This window comes from Phyllobates terribilis, unplaced genomic scaffold (assembly GCF_046119375.1).
Source record: "Phyllobates terribilis strain yellow unplaced genomic scaffold, ASM4611937v1 Scaffold_8__6_contigs__length_399053987, whole genome shotgun sequence".
Lineage (NCBI taxonomy): Eukaryota > Metazoa > Chordata > Amphibia > Anura > Dendrobatidae > Phyllobates > Phyllobates terribilis.
In genome coordinates, this window is record NW_027362768.1 from 198,105,227 (window position 1) to 198,122,355 (window position 17,129).

The window sequence follows — 17,129 nt, forward strand, 5'->3', positions numbered from 1 at the left end:
CCCTGCTGTATCTGATCCTGCCCTGTGATACTCCCTGCTGTATCTGATCCTGCCCTGTGATACTCCCTGCTGTATCTGATCCTGCCCTGTGATACTCCCTGCTGTATCTGATCTTCTCTGCGTGATACTCCCTGCTGTATCTGATCCTGCCATGTGATACTCCCTGCTGTATCTGATCTGCTCTGTGTGATACTCCCTGCTGTATCTAATCCTGCCCTGTGATACTCCTTGCTGTATCTGATCTTCTCTGCGTGATACTCCCTGCTGTATCTGATCCTGCCATGTGATACTCCCTGCTGTATCTGATCTGCTCTGTGTGATACTCCCTGCTGTATCTAATCCTGCCCTGTGATACTCCTTGCTGTATCTGATCTTCTCTGTGTGATACTCCCTGCTGTATCTAATCCTGCCCTGTGATACTACCTGCTGTATCTGATCTTCTCTGTGTGATACTCCCTGCTGTATCTGATCCTGCCCTGTGATACTCCCTGCTGTATCTGATCCTGCCCTGTGATACTCCCTGCTGTATCTGATCTTCTCTGTGTGATACTCCCTGCTGTATCTAATCCTGCCCTGTGATACTCCCTGCTGTATCTGATCTTCTCTGTGTGATACTCCCTGCTGTATCTAATCCTGCCCTGTGATACTCCCTGCTGTATCTGATCTTCTCTGTGTGATACTCCCTGCTGTATCTGATCCTGCCCTTTGATACTCCCTGCTGTATCTGATCTTCTCTGTGTGATACTCCCTGCTGTATCTAATCCTGCCCTGTGATACTCCCTGCTGTATCTGATCTTCTCTGTATGATACTCCCTGCTATATCTAAAAACAGAAATGAGGTATCTGCGTTGGTCTAGGTGATTAAAGATGAACTGTGACCAAAATAATTTAAAATATAAATATTTATTGGTTAATAGTAAAAAAGGTCTGAAAAATTAAAACTGGTATTATTTCAGGTATGATCAATGGGGGTAGCTGGCCTCCTAGGAGCACTATAAGAGCACAGTAAAGGATAAAAATAGATTGGTGATAATCTTGCTTGGAGTAGGCTCCAGGGATTGACAGAGATAATGACTGGAACTAAATGATGGGAACCTAGGAGGGAAGGAGAGGGAAAGGGTTAAAATAGGCCTGTAATCTGGGAGTAAAGTAGCCTAATTAAAATGAGGAGAGAGAAAAAAAAAAAAAAAAAAAAAAAAATATATATATATATATATATATATATATATATATATATATATATATATATATATATATATATATATAATTACCTAGTGGGGTATAGATGTAGACGTGGCGTTTAGTAAAACTACGAAGAGACGGTCTGGATTACAGATCTGTCGGGACACAATGGTGTTTAAGAAAAAGGACCCAAAGAGTAGCAGACAGACTCCTAGTGTTGGGAAAATTACCTTAGTAGAAAGGTGTAGGAGGTAGCTGGAAGGTATGGGTTATACGTAGGTAACGTGGCTGTATATGTCCTACCTGGTAGGGCCAGATGTAAATATTGATTAGGTATAGGTATAAATATATCACAGGAGATATAGATAAATATGAGTGTCGGAGGATAATCGGGTTATAAGAGACCAACCTGTGTTAAGGCTGGTAAGATATGGAATGATTCCAATTTATGTTTTAAGAACAAAGTCCATAATAACAGGCATCGATGAATAAAAGAAAAGCTTTGCTGTGGCGGGCACAGTGTGTGCTGGTGTACCTGATGTAGCGGAGGTGGCTACTGTTGTTGCAGGCACGTTGATTCTTGAGTCTCCCCTTGTTGGAGGTACTGATAGGTCGTTCGGTCCTGACCTGATGATGAAGACTGTGAAGCTAGATTCTGTAGCACTGCACTTGGAGTCCCGGCCGGAGGCTCCGGTAGCAGCGAAAGTGTAGAGGTGCCTACTTCCTGCTCGCGGAGGGTGGCGGGGCGTCCGGTCACGTGGTAGGTGACGTCAGATCCCGCGATCTTTCGCGATGGAGCGGGTATGGGTAGCACTGAGGACCTTTCCGACGCGTTTCGGATTTGCACGGAATCCTTCGTCAAACACGGAGGCTCGACTAAAGGTATCCAAATTACTGGCATTCAGATCGTACAAAAACATTGGAGACAGGGCCACTACATTAACCAGATGTCCCGCATTGAAAGTGGCTGGATTTTTAAACTTAATTCACTAAGACCAAAAGGTCTCAACAGTGAGATTGAACTTTTTGCTTTTTAATGAATACCAGAACCTTAATATGTATCACGCCGTTAACCATAGATCTCAAACATCAATTATTAAAACTACAACAAATTCTACAGCAACGTGGAGTTATCAAGGTGTCTGAGATGCGAACCATGGTGATCACAGGAACCGAATGATTGCCTTCACCTGTAATTGAATAACACATGAGGACCGAGTACCTACCTATTTAAGGAACCTCTCAGCACTGGAGGACCATCCCTGACGAAGGATTCCGTGCAAATCCGAAACGCGTCGGAAAGGTCCTCAGTGCTCCCCATACCCGCCACAGCAAAGCTTTTCTTTTATTCATCGATGCCTGTTATTATGGACTTTGTTCTTAAAACATAAATTGGAATCATTCCATATCTTACCAGCCTTAACACAGGTTGGTCTCTTATAACCCGATTATCCTCCGACACTCATATTTATCTATATCTCCTGTGATATATTTATACCTATACCTAATCAATATTTACATCTGGCCCTACCAGGTAGGACATATACAGCCACGTTACCTACGTATAACCCATACCTTCCAGCTACCTCCTACACCTTTCTACTAAGGTAATTTTCCCAACACTAAGAGTCTGTCTGCTACTCTTTGGGTCATTTTTCTTAAACACCATTGTGTCCCGACAGATCTGTAATCCAGACCGTCTCTTCGTAGTTTTACTAAACGCCACGTCTACATCTATACCCCACTAGGTAATTATATATATATATATATATATATATATATATATATATATATATATATATATATATATATATATTTTTTTTTTTTTTCTCTCTCCTCATTTTAATTAGGCTACTTTACTCCCAGATTACAGGCCTATTTTAACCCTTTCCCTCTCCTTCCCTCCTAGGTTCCCATCATTTAGTTCCAGTCATTATCTCTGTCAATCCCTGGAGCCTACTCCAAGCAAGATTATCACCAATCTATTTTTATCCTTTACTGTGCTCTTATAGTGCTCCTAGGAGGCCAGCTACCCCCATTGATCATACCTGAAATAATACCAGTTTTAATTTTTCAGACCTTTTTTACTATTAACCAATAAATATTTATATTTTAAATTATTTTGGTCACAGTTCATCTTTAATCACCTAGACCAACGCAGATACCTCATTTCTGTTTTTAATTTACTTAGGCAGCCTTTTTGGTTCACTGCAAGTATCAGCTGCAGGTCGAAGGAAAGAGTCCACTAGCGCCCCCTACCAATACTTTATCCCTGCTATATCTGATCTTCTCTGTGTGATACTCCCTGCTGTATCTGATCCTGCCCTGTGATACTCCCTGCTGTATCTGATCCTGCCCTGTGATACTCCCTGCTGTATCTGATCTTCTCTGTGTGATACTCCCTGCTGTATCTAATCCTGCGCTGTGATACTCCCTGCTGTATCTGATCTTCTCTGTGTGATACTCCCTGCTGTATCTGATCCTGCCCTGTGATACTCTCTGTTGTATCTAATCCTGCGCTGTGATACTCCCTACTGTATCTAATCATCCCCCGTGTGATACTCCCTGCTGTATCTGATCCTGCCCTGTGATACTCCCTGTTGTATCTGATCTTCTCTGTGTGATACTCCCTGCTGTATCTAATCCTGCGCTGTGATACTCCCTGCTGTATCTGATCTTCTCTGTGTGATACTCCCTGCTGTATCTGATCCTGCCCTGTGATACTCCCTGCTGTATCTGATCTTCTCGGTGTGATACTCCCTGCTGTATCTAATCCTGCCCTGTGATACTCCCCGCTGTATCTGATCTTCTCTGTGTGATACTCCCTGCTGTATCTGATCTTCTCTGTGTGATACTCCCTGCTGTATCTAATCCGGCGCTGTGATACTCCCTGCTGTATCTGATCTTCTCTGTGTGATACTCCCTGCTGTATCTGATCCTGCCCTGTGATACTCCCTGTTGTATCTGATCCTGCCCTGTGATACTCCCTGCTGTATCTGATCCTGCCCTGTGATACTCCCTGTTGTATCTGATCCTGCCCTGTGATACTCCCTGCTGTATCTGATCTTCTCTGTGTGATACTCCCTGCTGTATCTGATCCTGCCCTGTGATACTCCCTGCTGTATCTAATCCTGCCCTGTGATACTCCCTGCTGTATCTGATCTTCTCTGTGTGATACTCCCTGCTGTATCTGATCCTGCCCTGTGATACTCCCTGCTGCATCTGATCCTGCCCTGTGATACTCCCTGCTGTATCTGATCCTGCCCTGTGATACTCCCTGCTGTATCTGATCCTGCCCTGTGATACTCCCTGCTGTATCTGATCTTCTCTGTGTGATACTCCCTGCTGTATCTGATCCTGTCCTGTGATACTCCCCGCTGTATCTGATCTTCTCTGTGTGATACTCCCTGCTGTATCTAATCCTGCGCTGTGATACTCCCTGCTGTATCTGATCTTCTCTGTGTGATACTCCCTGCTGTATCTGATCCTGCCCTGTGATACTCCCTGCTGTATCTGATCTCCTCTGTGAGATACTCCCTGCTGTATCTAATCCTGCCCTGTGATACTCCCTGCTGTATCTGATCTTCTCTGTGTGATACTCCCTGCTGTATCTGATCCTGCCCTGTGATACTCCCTGCTGCATCTGATCCTACCCTGTGATACTCCCTGCTGTATCTGATCCTGCCCTGTGATACTCCCTGCTGTATCTGATCTTCTGTGTGATACTCCCTGCTGCATCTGATCCTGCCCTGTGATACTCCCTGCTGCATCTGATCCTGCCCTGTGATACTCCCTGCTGTATCTGATCCTGCCCTGTGATACTCCCTGCTGTATCTGATCTTCTCTGTGTGATACTCCCTGCTGTATCTAATCCTGTACTGTGATACTCCCCGCTGTATCTGATCTTCTCTGTGTGATACTCCCTGCTGTATCTGATCCTGCCCTGTGATACTCCCTGCTGTATCTGATCTCCTCTGTGTGATACTCCCTGCTGTATCTGATCTTCTCTGTGAGATACTCCCTGCTGTATCTAATCCTGCCCTGTGATACTCTCTGCTGTATCTGATTTTCTCTGTGTGATACTCCCTGCTGTATCTGATCCTGCCCTGTGATACTCCCTGCTGTATCTGATCTTCTCTGTGTGATACTCCCTGCTGTATCTGATTTTCTCTGTGAGATACTCCCTGCTGTATCTGATCCTGCCCTGTGATACTCCCTGCTGTATCTGATCTCCTCTGTGTGATACTCCCTGCTGTATCTGATCTTCTCTGTGAGATACTCCCTGCTGTATCTAATCCTGCCCTGTGATACTCCCTGCTGTATCTGATCTTCTCTGTGTGATACTCCCTGCTGTATCTGATTTTCTCTGTGAGATACTCCCTGCTGTATCTGATCCTGCCCTGTGATACTCCCTGCTGTATCTGATCTCCTCTGTGTGATACTCCCTGCTGTATCTGATCTTCTCTGTGAGATACTCCCTGCTGTATCTAATCCTGCCCTGTGATACTCCCTGCTGTATCTGATCTCCTCTGTGTGATACTCCCTGCTGTATCTAATCCTGCGCTGTGATACTCCCTGCTGTATCTGATCTTCTCTGTGTGATACTCCCTGCTGTATCTGATTTTCTCTGTGAGATACTCCCTGCTGTATCTGATCCTGCCCTGTGATACTCCCTGCTGTATCTGATCTCCTCTGTGTGATACTCCCTGCTGTATCTGATCTTCTCTGTGAGATACTCCCTGCTGTATCTAATCCTGCCCTGTGATACTCCCTGCTGTATCTGATCTCCTCTGTGTGATACTCCCTGCTGTATCTAATCCTGTGCCCCGGCAGTTGCCGCCTCCCGTCCCCGCCGTTCTCACCTGCTCGTTCTCTTCGTTTCTCTCTCCAACATGTCCAAAAACCAATCACAACCACTGACCAGAAGAAGTCAACCAATTAGATACAAGGACAAGTTAAGGCAACCAATCAGAGGAGAGTTTATTTTAAGGGGCGGGTTATCCGGGCTATAAACAATCAATTTCGGGTGAACTAGCGGGCAGGTTGCTTAGCGACAATAAGGACTCTTCGGTTGCTAGGGTGCAGGGTCACTCAGTGTGGGCGTGGTGAGATCAGGTGATCTCCTACGAAGCTGCTTATTGGCTCAGTCTGTGAGGGAGAGTTCCGGCGGCGGCGGTATCCGCGCTGTTGGACTCGGGGTCGGGAGGTCGGCGCGGCGCAGCATGTCGGATACAGACATGGATTATACGCTCGTGCTGCCGGAGCCGGCGCTGCAGGGTGAGACCGCGCATCACATGGCTCCCGGGAGTGTGCAGGCGGCGGAGAGTCCGGGCGGGAAAGGGGCTTTTACTATAGCAACCACGCCCGGCAGAGCGGCTTAAAGGGGGAAAATCAACACCAAAAAAAAAGTCCCTCAAACATGGCCGCACAAAGGGCGACATCACCGGGTCAGTGCCTGGCGAGCGGCTCTCTGTCCAAGACATAGTGTGACCCAGCGCCGAGTGATGTCACCGGGGCCGAGTAATGTCAGGCGTGATGTCACCGGGGGCCGGGTAATGTCAGGCGTGATGTCACCGGGGGCCGGGTAATGTCAGGCGTGATGTCACCGGGGGCCGGGTAATGTCAGGCGTGATGTCACCGGGGGCCGAGTAATGTCAGGCGTGATGTCACCGGGGGCCGAGTAATGTCAGGCGTGATGTCACCGGGGGCCGGGTAATGTCAGGCGTGATGTCACCGGGGGCCGGGTAATGTCAGGCGTGATGTCACCGGGGGCCGGGTAATGTCAGGCGTGATGTCACCGGGGGCCGGGTAATGTCAGGCGTGATGTCACCGGGGGCCGAGTAATGTCAGGCGTGATGTCACCGGGGGCCGAGTAATGTCAGGCGTGATGTCACCGGGGGCCGAGTAATGTCAGGCGTGATGTCACCGGGGGCCGGGTAATGTCAGGCGTGATGTCACCGGGGGCCGGGTAATGTCAGGCGTGATGTCACCGGGGGCCGGGTAATGTCAGGCGTGATGTCACCGGGGGCCGGGTAATGTCAGGCGTGATGTCACCGGGGGCCGGGTAATGTCAGGTGTGATATTTGTTTGCTCCTCATGATGGCATCAAGCCCAGATTACATTGGGATCAGGGGTGGATGAAGGATAGCCAGGGCCCCGGGCAGTTGAGACTGTGTGGGCCCCCCACGTGACGGGTCACCATACCCCTGAAACATTAGGCCTCTTTCACACGTTCATGTTTCCAGTACGAGTGGTGACAGTTTCCACACATACCGGAGACACTGACACACGTACACCCATTCAAATCTATGGGTTTGCGCACATGTCAGTGTGTTTCCACGGACCGTGTGTCCATGTGCTCCACACGCTGACATGTCCGGTTTTTTTGCGGATACACGGTCCGCAAAAGTGTCTCCCGCTGAACACACACGGATGACATCCGCGTGACACGTATCGGCGCCTGGGAATCGGTGTACAGGTAGTGCTGTTCCCAAGCGCCGGATACTGAACAATGACCTCATCATTGATCCCTGCCGGCGTTGTGATCAGCACGAGCAGGGGACAATAATGAGGGTAGTAGTGTCTGCTCCCGCAGAGTCCACCTGCAAAAGATTAAAATAATAAAATCCATATACTCACCTCTCCTAGGTGTCCCCCGCTGTAATCCATGCGACCACTGACACAGAGGAGTCGGGGAGAATGAGCCGCTCCGGAGCTGCGCTCAGTGAGTGACAGGACACCGCTCCGGAGCCGCTCGTTCTCCCCTGCTCCTCTGCCAGCGGTCAGAGTATTACAGCGGGGGACATCTCCAGACAGGTGAGTATAAGGATTTTATTATTTTAATCTTATATTTACACAGGGACACTGCAGGAGCAGACATTACCACTACTCTCATCATTGTCCCTGCTGGTGCTGATCACAGCATCGGCAGGAAACCGCGATGAGGGCAGTGTTCAGCACCTGGCGCTTGGGAATAGCGCTAACTGTACCGCCGTTTCCCAGGCGCCGGTCCGTGTGATCCTGATGCGGCAGACAGTTGCCTCACAGGACACGGATATTTCCGATACCTGTTTTTCCATTACCGGAAATATCCGGACGTGTGACATCTCACCTGCGGTGCGGGTTTACAAGACGCAGCATGTGAATTTCTGTAGCGGAGACCAGCGTCTCCAGTGTATGACCAATAGCATGTCACTAGATAAATCTGCATGTAACTAAACACAAGTGCGGTAATTACAATGAGGAAGTGAAGATGGATCCAGATCAACACACCGGGCAATTAATTAAAATTCAACAATCTTTATTGGCAAATCCTTTTAAAAACTTGTAGAAGAGACAAAAAATGGACAAAGCATATAGTATGGGGTGGTGTGTATAAAATATAGCCAGTGTTCAAGAGTTTTTCACTCGAAACGCTTATGGTATATTTTATACACACCACCCCATACTATACGCTTTGTCGTCTGAGATGTCCATTTTTTGTCTCTTCTACAAGTTTTTAAAAGGATTTGCCAATAAAGATTGTTGAATTTTAATTAATTGCCCGGTGTGTTGATCTGGATCCATCTTTACTTCCTCATTGACCCAGCGAGGGCGCCGTGCTCCATGCCGGACTGGGTGGGATTACATCTCAGGGGTGAGCTGAAATTTTCTCTTTATTCATACTGCGGTAATTTTTATGCAGCGAAAATATGCTGCATCCAGAACGCTACCATTCCTGATTGTGGGCATGTACAAGCAGAATTTGCAGTGGCGCTCTGTATCTAAGGGCAAGGAGCCTTTTATTGTGTAAAAAATGTGGGGGATGGGAGTGGACTGAAACTACATGGGACAAATACCCCTGCACACTGTGTGCCCCTCCACCTTGGAAATTTTGCTTGCTTTGCATCATTTAGTTATACAAATACATCATGCAAGCAAAATTTATCTTTATGTAGTTTCAGTCCCATCCTCTCCCATCCCCAACATTATGTACAAATTTTAAAAATGACAATGGTCCCCTGCCCTTTCCTACAAAGTGCTGCTTGCTGCCTACCAGTTCCACTGCCACAGACACCGGACCACCATGATATAAGCTAATGTTTGTTTGTGGCAAGTGTCAGTGGAACACTAGTAGGCAGCCAGCATGCACTCTGTATGAAACGGCAGGGGACCATTGTCATTGTGTTGATCTACACAAAGAACATACTTTTTAGACAGAATACACAATGTTTGAGACTGGAACGGTGGGTCATCGGGAGACCAGGCAGCAGGCAATCTCTGGGTCACGGTGCGTGGGGTGGGAGCCGGTGCGTGGGGTGGGGGCCGGCTCCTCTTTGGCAGAGCAGAATGACACTGAGCCATTTCATCTTTTAAATAGACCCGCGCTGTGTATGCTGGGCCCTGCCTGACGTCATGTGGCAGGGTGGTCCCAGCATCATTACAATCCGCCTATGGTTGGGATTATGTGCCGGTAATTGTAAATGTCTGTATTCTCCATCGGATGTGGTAAATCGGACTGAGGATCGAAGTCTGCAATTCAAAATTAGACCTGGCGGGGCAGTGTCCTGCAGTGCCCCCTCCGCTGGTCCTGGCGGGGCGGTGTCCTGCAGTGCCCCCTCCGCTGGTCCTGGCGGGGCGGTGTCCTGCAGTGCCCCCTCCGCTGGTCCTGGCGGGGCGGTGTCCTGCAGACCCCCCCCCCCCCCCCTCTCCTCTGGTCCTGGTGGGGTGGTGTCCTGCAGTGGCCTCTCCCTCCCCTGGTCCTGGCGGGGCGGTGTCCTGCAGTGCCCCCTCCGCTGGTCCTGGCGGGGCGGTGTCCTGCAGACCCCCCCCCCCTCTCCTCTGGTCCTGGTGGGGTGGTGTCCTGCAGTGGCCTCTCCCTCCCCTGGTCCTGGCGGGGCGGTGTCCTGCAGTGCCCCCTCCGCTGGTCCTGGCGGGGCGGTGTCCTGCAGTGCCCCCTCTGCTGGTCCTGGCGGGGCGGTGTCCTGCAGACCCCCCCCCCCCTCTCCTCTGGTCCTGGTGGGGTGGTGTCCTGCAGTGGCCTCTCCCTCCCCTGGTCCTGGCGGGGCGGTGTCCTGCAGTGGCCACTTGTGTCCAACAGACAACTCAACAATGCCCTTTCTTCCTGCAGGTTGTCAGTGGGACCAGCAGAGGGAGCCAGTGGTGATTCTGCTCGGATGGGGAGGATGTAAGGACAAGAACCTGGCAAAGTACAGCTCCATCTATCACCAGGAAGTGAGTGTCTCCTCTCCCACTACAGCCGGGGTCAGACGGGCGCTTGATTCCCACCAGAAGGGAACTAGGGGAAAGACATGTCTGCTCACATATCAGAGCACAATTATACCACGCTGACATGTATGTGAATATGCTGAGAAGCGGGAGCATACACACAGCATACACAGAATAGTGAGCGCAGCTCTGGAGTATAATACAGGATGTAACTCAGGATCAGTAATGTAATGTATGTACACAGTGACTGCACCAGCAGAATAGTGAGTGCTGCTCTGGAGTATAATACAGGATGTAACTCAGGATCAGTAATGTAATGTATGTACACAGTGACTGCACCAGCAGAATAGTGAGTGCAGCTCTGGAGTATAATACTGGATATAACTCAGGATCAGTAATGTAATGCATGTACACAGTGACTGCACCAGCAGAATAGTGAGTGCAGCTCTGGAGTATAATACAGGAGGTAGCTCAGGATCAGTAATATATGTACACAGTGACTGCACCAGCAGAATAGTGCGTGCAGCTCTGGAGTATAATACAGGAGGTAGCTCAAGATCAGTAATATATGTACATAGTGACTGCACCAGCAGAATAGTGAGTGCAGCTCTGGAGTATAATACAGGAGGTAGCTCAGGATCAGTAATATATGTACACAGTGACTGCACCAGCAGAATAGTGCGTGCAGCTCTGGAGTATAATACAGGAGGTAGCTCAAGATCAGTAATATATGTACACAGTGACTGCACCAGCAGAATAGTGAGTGCAGCTCTGGAGTATAATACAGGAGGTAGCTCAGGATCAGTAATGTATGTACACAGTGACTGCACCAGCAGAATAGTGATTGCAGCTCTGGAGTATAATACAGGATGTAACTCAGGATCAGTAATGTAATGTATATACACTGACTCCACCAGCAGAATAGTGAGTGCAGCTCTGGAGTATAATACAGGATGTAACTCAGGATCAGTAATGTAATGTATATACACTGACTCCACCAGCAGAATAGTGAGTGCAGCTCTGGAGTATAATACAGGAGGTAGCTCAGGATCAGTAATGTAATGTAATGTATGTACACAGTGACTGCACCAGCAGAATAGTGAGTGCAGCTCTGGGGTATAATACAGGATGTAACTGAGGACCAGTAATGTATGTACACAGTGACTGCACCAGCAGAATAGTGAGTACAGCTCTGGAGTATAATACATGATGTAACTCAGGATCAGTAATGTAATGTATGTACACAGTGACTGCACCAGCAGAATAGTGAGTGCAGCTCTGGAGTATAATACAGGATGTAACTCAGGATCAGTAATGTAATGTATGTACACAGTGACTGCACCAGCAGAATAGTGAGTGCAGCTCTGGAGTATAATACAGGATGTAACTCAGGATCAGTAATGTAATGTATATACACAGTGACTGCACCAGCAGAATAGTGAGTGCAGCTCTGGAGTACCTTTAGCTAATACAAATGTTGGAAGCCCACAGCTGTGCGTTGTTAGATGAGGGGTCTTCCGTTGTCTTTTCTATCTAACAGTTGCTTAGACTGACAACAAGCAGAGCTGGTATAACCTATACCTGGTGAATATGATCTTGTGTTTTTAGCTGATGATGTTGGATGCTGATCTTGTATTTTCCTGGTTCTTTCAGGGCTGTGTTGTGATCAGATACACGGCCGCCTGGCGCACCGTCTTTTTTGCGGAGTCCTTCGGCCTCAGCTCTCTGCGGGAGCAGGCGCGGAAGCTTCTGGAGCTCCTGTATGACTACGAGATGGATAAGAATCCCATTGTGTTCCACGTCTTCAGTAATGGCGGCTTCATGCTGTACCGCTACATGGTGGAGCTGCTGCACTCCCACCGCCAGCTGGGCAGACTCCATGTGGTTGGCACCATATTTGACAGCGCTCCTGGAAACCGCAATGTCCTTGGATCCGTGCGAGCGCTGAGCACAGTCCTTAAACCCCGCACCAGCCCCCCACTGCGCTACCTGGCGCTGCTGCTATTTGCCGTCTTAGTGTTTATTCTGAGGGTCCTGCTGTATCCCGCCACACGGTTCCTGCATGAAAATCACTACGACGCCATGAAGAGCGACCCGTCCCTCTGGCCGCATCTCTACCTCTACTCCCACAGCGACACCATAATCGCACACCGCGACATTGAGAACATGGTCGATTGTAGACGGTGTCGGCGGCTGCCCACACAGTCTGTGGACTTTGAGAATTCGGAACACGTCTGCCATTATCGCAGATATCCGGAGCGGTACGCCGCCATCTGCAGCTCCTTCCTCAGAGACTGTGTCGTCAAAGCGTCCCGCTCCGCGTTCAGCAGCGAGATCCCCTCATTTTAGCTGAGGTGGAGTTCGCCCTCGTGCCTTGTTATAAGGGTTGCTGTGATTTTATAAGTGCCTTCTAATGCCAGACAAAATCTGGGCGGTTACGGTTTTATTGCTTTTTTTGTTGTTGTTGTTTGTGTTGTTTTTTTTCTTTTCTTTTAAAAGTTGTTATCCAAAAAGTTATTCTTCCATCTGTCCAAAATCTGTGCAGTTTCTTGTGTGCCGCAGAGTTTATATGCTATCAACTCCATCCAGTGTAGCCTAATCTTATGCTACCGGACAACAGAGACTCAAGCTCATTAAAACTCAATTTTTATTAATAAAAACAGCAAAAAATAACAATAAAAGTAGGAACAGGAAACCTCCAGATGCCGAGAGATCCACAGTGAAGCTGGATTTTATCGCAATATAATAACTACAGACAACCACACAGGTAAGTAAAACTATCAGCAAAGTATAAGGAACGTAAAAAGCTATGGTGATATGTGAACTTTCAAGTGCAATCATAGAGAATTTCTTCCAGATAAACAAAACTGCATACCAATAGAGGTCACCCATTCATATATGAAGTGCAAAAGAGCCTGTATGAAGAATTAATTACTTAAAGATCCAAAATACCTGTGATTAGTTGGGTAGAGTAGATAAGACAACCGCTTGGTGTAGCTTGACCTCTCAGAACCCCTGCGCCGTTTCGCACCACGCTTCTTCCGGGGATTTCTGGACCCAACTAATCACAGGTATTTTGGATCTTTAAGTAATTAATTCTTCATACAGGCTCTTTTGCACTTTATATATGAATGGGTGACCTCTATTGGTATGCAGTTTTGTTTATCTGGAAGAAATTCTCTATGATTGCACTTGAAAGTTCACATATCACCATAGCTTTTTACGTTCCTTATACTTTGCTGATAGTTTTACTTACCTGTGTGGTTGTCTGTAGTTATTATATTGCGATAAAATCCAGCTTCACTGTGGATCTCTCGGCATCTGGAGGTTTCCTGTTCCTACTTTTAATTTTATTGTTATTTTTTGCTGTTTTTAATTAAGTTTGTATTTAATAAAAATTGAGCTTTAATGAGCTGGAGTCTCTGTTCGGTAGCATAAGATTAGGCTACATTTGATGGAGTTGATAGCAGTGATATTACAGTGTCTAGCATATTTTTGACCCCTTTTGGACATTTATGTGCTGCAGAGCTCCATACCCCCTGCATAGACCTATTCACCAGATCAGATTATCTCTGCCAGCAGCATCCACTAGGGGGAGCTCTCTGCACACACTGTGCACATGGAGATGAATCATTTATACAGTGAGCGCCCCCTAGTGGTGGCTGCAGATATTCTGATTGTTTCCTGTAATTGCATATGTAGAGGATTTGGATCTGTGTATCAATAAAACAAAGCTCCAACCATTGTAAAAATGCAGTAACAAGTCTTCGTATCTCCAGAGTTTAACCTACAAATGTCATGAGGTTAAAGGGGTTTGTAAAGAATGAAGGTTATTACCTAGGCATTGGATAGGGGATGACTTGCTGACCCCTGGCGGACCAGCCATTGGCACCCTTCACCAATTCTTTAAGGAGCGGAGGAGAAGCATGCCTGTCCTTCACTCCATGCATTGTCTATGGCACGTCCAGTCCTGGCCGTCCCATACACAATGTCCGGTGTGACGGTGCCCAGCCTCCTCCTCATTCAGGCTTTGCTGTGGGGATTGTTGGAGGGGTGTTAGTCGACAGCCAGACCCCCAGTGATCAGTCCGGTATCGCCTGTCCTATGCTGAAGGGTGACATTCTGTTGTGGGGAAACTAGTTTGGAAAGTATCAAATAAAAACTAAAAAAACTAAAATGTGTTTAATTTAATAATATTAACATAGAGCAATTCCCTGCTAGTAAAGCTGCTCGGCTGCATCTCATCCTCCCGCAGACCTAGTAAAGCTACTCTGCTGCATCTCATCCTCCCGCAGACCTAGTAAAGCTACTCTGCTGCATCTCATCCTCCCGCAGACCTAGTAAAGCTGCTCGGCTGCATCTCATCCTCCCGCAGACCTAGTAATGCTGCTCGGCTGCATCTCATCCTCCCGCAGACCTAGTAAAGCTGCTCGGCTGCATCTCATCCTCCCGCAGACCTAGTAAAGCTACTCGGCTGCATCTCATCCTCCCGCAGACCTAGTAAAGCTACTCGGCTGCATCTCATCCTCCCGCAGACCTAGTAAAGCTGCTCGGCTGCATCTCATCCTCCCGCAGACCTAGTAATGCTGCACAGGTGCGTCTCATCCTCCCTCAGACCTAGTAATGCTGCACAGCCGCGTCTCATCCTCCCTCAGACCTAGTAATGCTGCACAGCCGCGTCTCATCCTCCCGCAGACTTAGTAAAGCTGCACAGCTGCGTCTCATCCTTCCGCAGACCTAGTAATGCTGCAAAGCCGCGTCTCATCCTCCCGCAGACCTAGTAAAGCTGCTCGGCTGCATCTCATCCTCCCGCAGACCTAGTAAAGCTGCTCGGCTGCATCTCATCCTCCCGCAGACCTAGTAAAGCTGCTCGGCTGCATCTCATCCTCCCGCAGACCTAGTAAAGCTGCTCGGCTGCATCTCATCCTCCCGCAGACCTAGTAAAGCTGCTCGGCTGCATCTCATCCACCCGCAGACCTAGTAAAGCTGCTCGGCTGCATCTCATCCTCCCGCAGACCTAGTAAAGCTGCTCGGCTGCATCTCATCCTCCCGCAGACCTAGTAAAGCTGCTCGGCTGCAACTCATCCTCCCGCAGACCTAGTAAAGCTGCTTATCATCGTCCCGCAGACCTAGTAATGCTGCACAGCTGTCTCATCCTCCAACAGACCTAGTAGTGCTGCACAGCCACGTCTCATCCTCCCGTAGACCTAGTAATGCTGCACAGCCGCGTCTCATCCTCCCGCAGACCTAGTAAAGCTGCACGGCCGCGTCTCATCCTCCCGCAGACCTAGTAATGTTGCTCGGCTGCATCTCATCCTCCCGCAGACCTAGTAATGCTGCACAGCCGTGTCTCATCCTCCCGCAGACCTAGTAATGCTGCACAGCCGCGTCTCATCCTCCCGCAGACCTAGTAATGCTGCGCAGCCGCGTCTCATCCTCCCGCAGACCTAGTAATGCTGCGCAGGTGCGTCTCATCCTCCCTCAGACCTAGTAATGCTGCACAGCCGCGTCTCATCCTCCCGCAGACTTAGTAAAGCTGCACAGCTGCGTCTCATCCTTCCGCAGACCTAGTAATGCTGCAAAGCCGCGTCTCATCCTCCCGCAGACCTAGTAAAGCTGCTCGGCTGCATCTCATCCTCCCGCAGACCTAGTAAAGCTGCTCGGCTGCATCTCATCCTCCCGCAGACCTAGTAAAGCTGCTCGGCTGCATCTCATCCTCCCGCAGACCTAGTAAAGCTGCTCGGCTGCATCTCATCCTCCCGCAGACCTAGTAAAGCTGCTCGGCTGCATCTCATCCTCCCGCAGACCTAGTAAAGCTGCTCGGCTGCATCTCATCCTCCCGCAGACCTAGTAAAGCTGCTCGGCTGCAACTCATCCTCCCGCAGACCTAGTAATGCTGCACAGCTGTCTCATCCTCCAACAGACCTATTAGTGCTGCACAGCCACGTCTCATCCTCCCGTAGACCTAGTAATGCTGCACAGCCGCGTCTCATCCTCCCGCAGACCTAGTAAAGCTGCACGGCCACGTCTCATCCTCCCGCAGACCTAGTAATGCTGCACGGCCGCGTCTCATCCTCCCGCAGACCTTGTAATGCTGCACGGCCGCGTCTCATCCTCCTGCAGACCTAGTAAAGCTCCACAGCTGCGTCTCATCCTCCCGCAGACCTAGTAAAGCTGCACAGCTACGTCTCATCCTCCCGCAGACCTAGTAATGCTGCAAAGCCGCGTCTCATCCTCCCGCAGACCTAGTAAAGCTGCTCGGCTGCATCTCATCCTCCCGCAGACCTAGTAAAGCTGCTCGGCTGCATCTCATCCTCCCGCAGACCTAGTAAAGCTGCTCGGCTGCATCTCATCCACCTGCAGACCTAGTAAAGCTGCTCGGCTGCATCTCATCCTCCCGCAGACCTGGTAAAGCTGCTCGGCTGCATCTCATCCTCCCGCAGACCTAGTAAAGCTGCTCGGCTGCATCTCATCCTCCCGCAGACCTAGTAAAACTGCTCGGCTACATCTCATCCTCCCGCAGACCTAGTAAAGCTGCTCGGCTGCATCTCATCCTCCCGCAGACCTAGTAAAGCTGCTCGGCTGCAACTCATCCTCCCGCAGACCTAGTAAAGCTGTTTATCATCCTCCCGCAGACCTAGTAATGCTGCACAGCTGTCTCATCCTCCAACAGACCTAGTAGTGCTGCACAGCCGCGTCTCATCCTCCCGTAGACCTAGTAATGCTGCACAGCCGCGTCT

General features: G+C 49.1%; 2 protein-coding genes and 2 long non-coding RNA genes across 4 annotated transcripts in view; 2 read left to right on the forward strand and 2 right to left on the reverse strand.

Annotated features, from left to right (window-relative positions):
- The window catches only part of ARMH1 (armadillo like helical domain containing 1), a 40,861-nt gene extending 34,713 nt beyond the window's left edge, over positions 1 to 6,148 (reverse strand). Inside the window, exon 1 of the mRNA XM_073644024.1 lies at positions 6,045 to 6,148. The gene's annotated coding sequence lies outside the window, so the exon portion shown is untranslated. The remainder of the gene's footprint in view (positions 1 to 6,044) is intronic.
- On the reverse strand, positions 885 to 1,730 carry LOC141156482 (uncharacterized). The gene is made up of 4 exons (XR_012247638.1): positions 1,592 to 1,730; positions 1,413 to 1,485; positions 1,272 to 1,337; positions 885 to 1,095 (listed from the first exon to the last, which is right to left on the reverse strand). It is a non-coding gene; the product is annotated as an uncharacterized lncRNA (long non-coding RNA).
- LOC141156483 (uncharacterized) lies at positions 2,504 to 3,302 on the forward strand. Its single transcript, XR_012247639.1, has 4 exons — positions 2,504 to 2,610; positions 2,717 to 2,789; positions 2,865 to 2,930; positions 3,092 to 3,302. It is a non-coding gene; the product is annotated as an uncharacterized lncRNA (long non-coding RNA).
- A 153-nt stretch (positions 6,149 to 6,301) lies between the features above and the next one.
- On the forward strand, positions 6,302 to 13,072 carry TMEM53 (transmembrane protein 53). The gene is made up of 3 exons (XM_073642681.1): positions 6,302 to 6,459; positions 10,292 to 10,395; positions 12,043 to 13,072. Exons 1-3 carry the CDS (start codon positions 6,405 to 6,407, stop codon positions 12,736 to 12,738), a joined length of 855 nt encoding a protein of 284 aa, XP_073498782.1. The 5' UTR covers positions 6,302 to 6,404; the 3' UTR covers positions 12,739 to 13,072.
- The last annotated feature ends 4,057 nt before the right edge of the window (positions 13,073 to 17,129 follow it).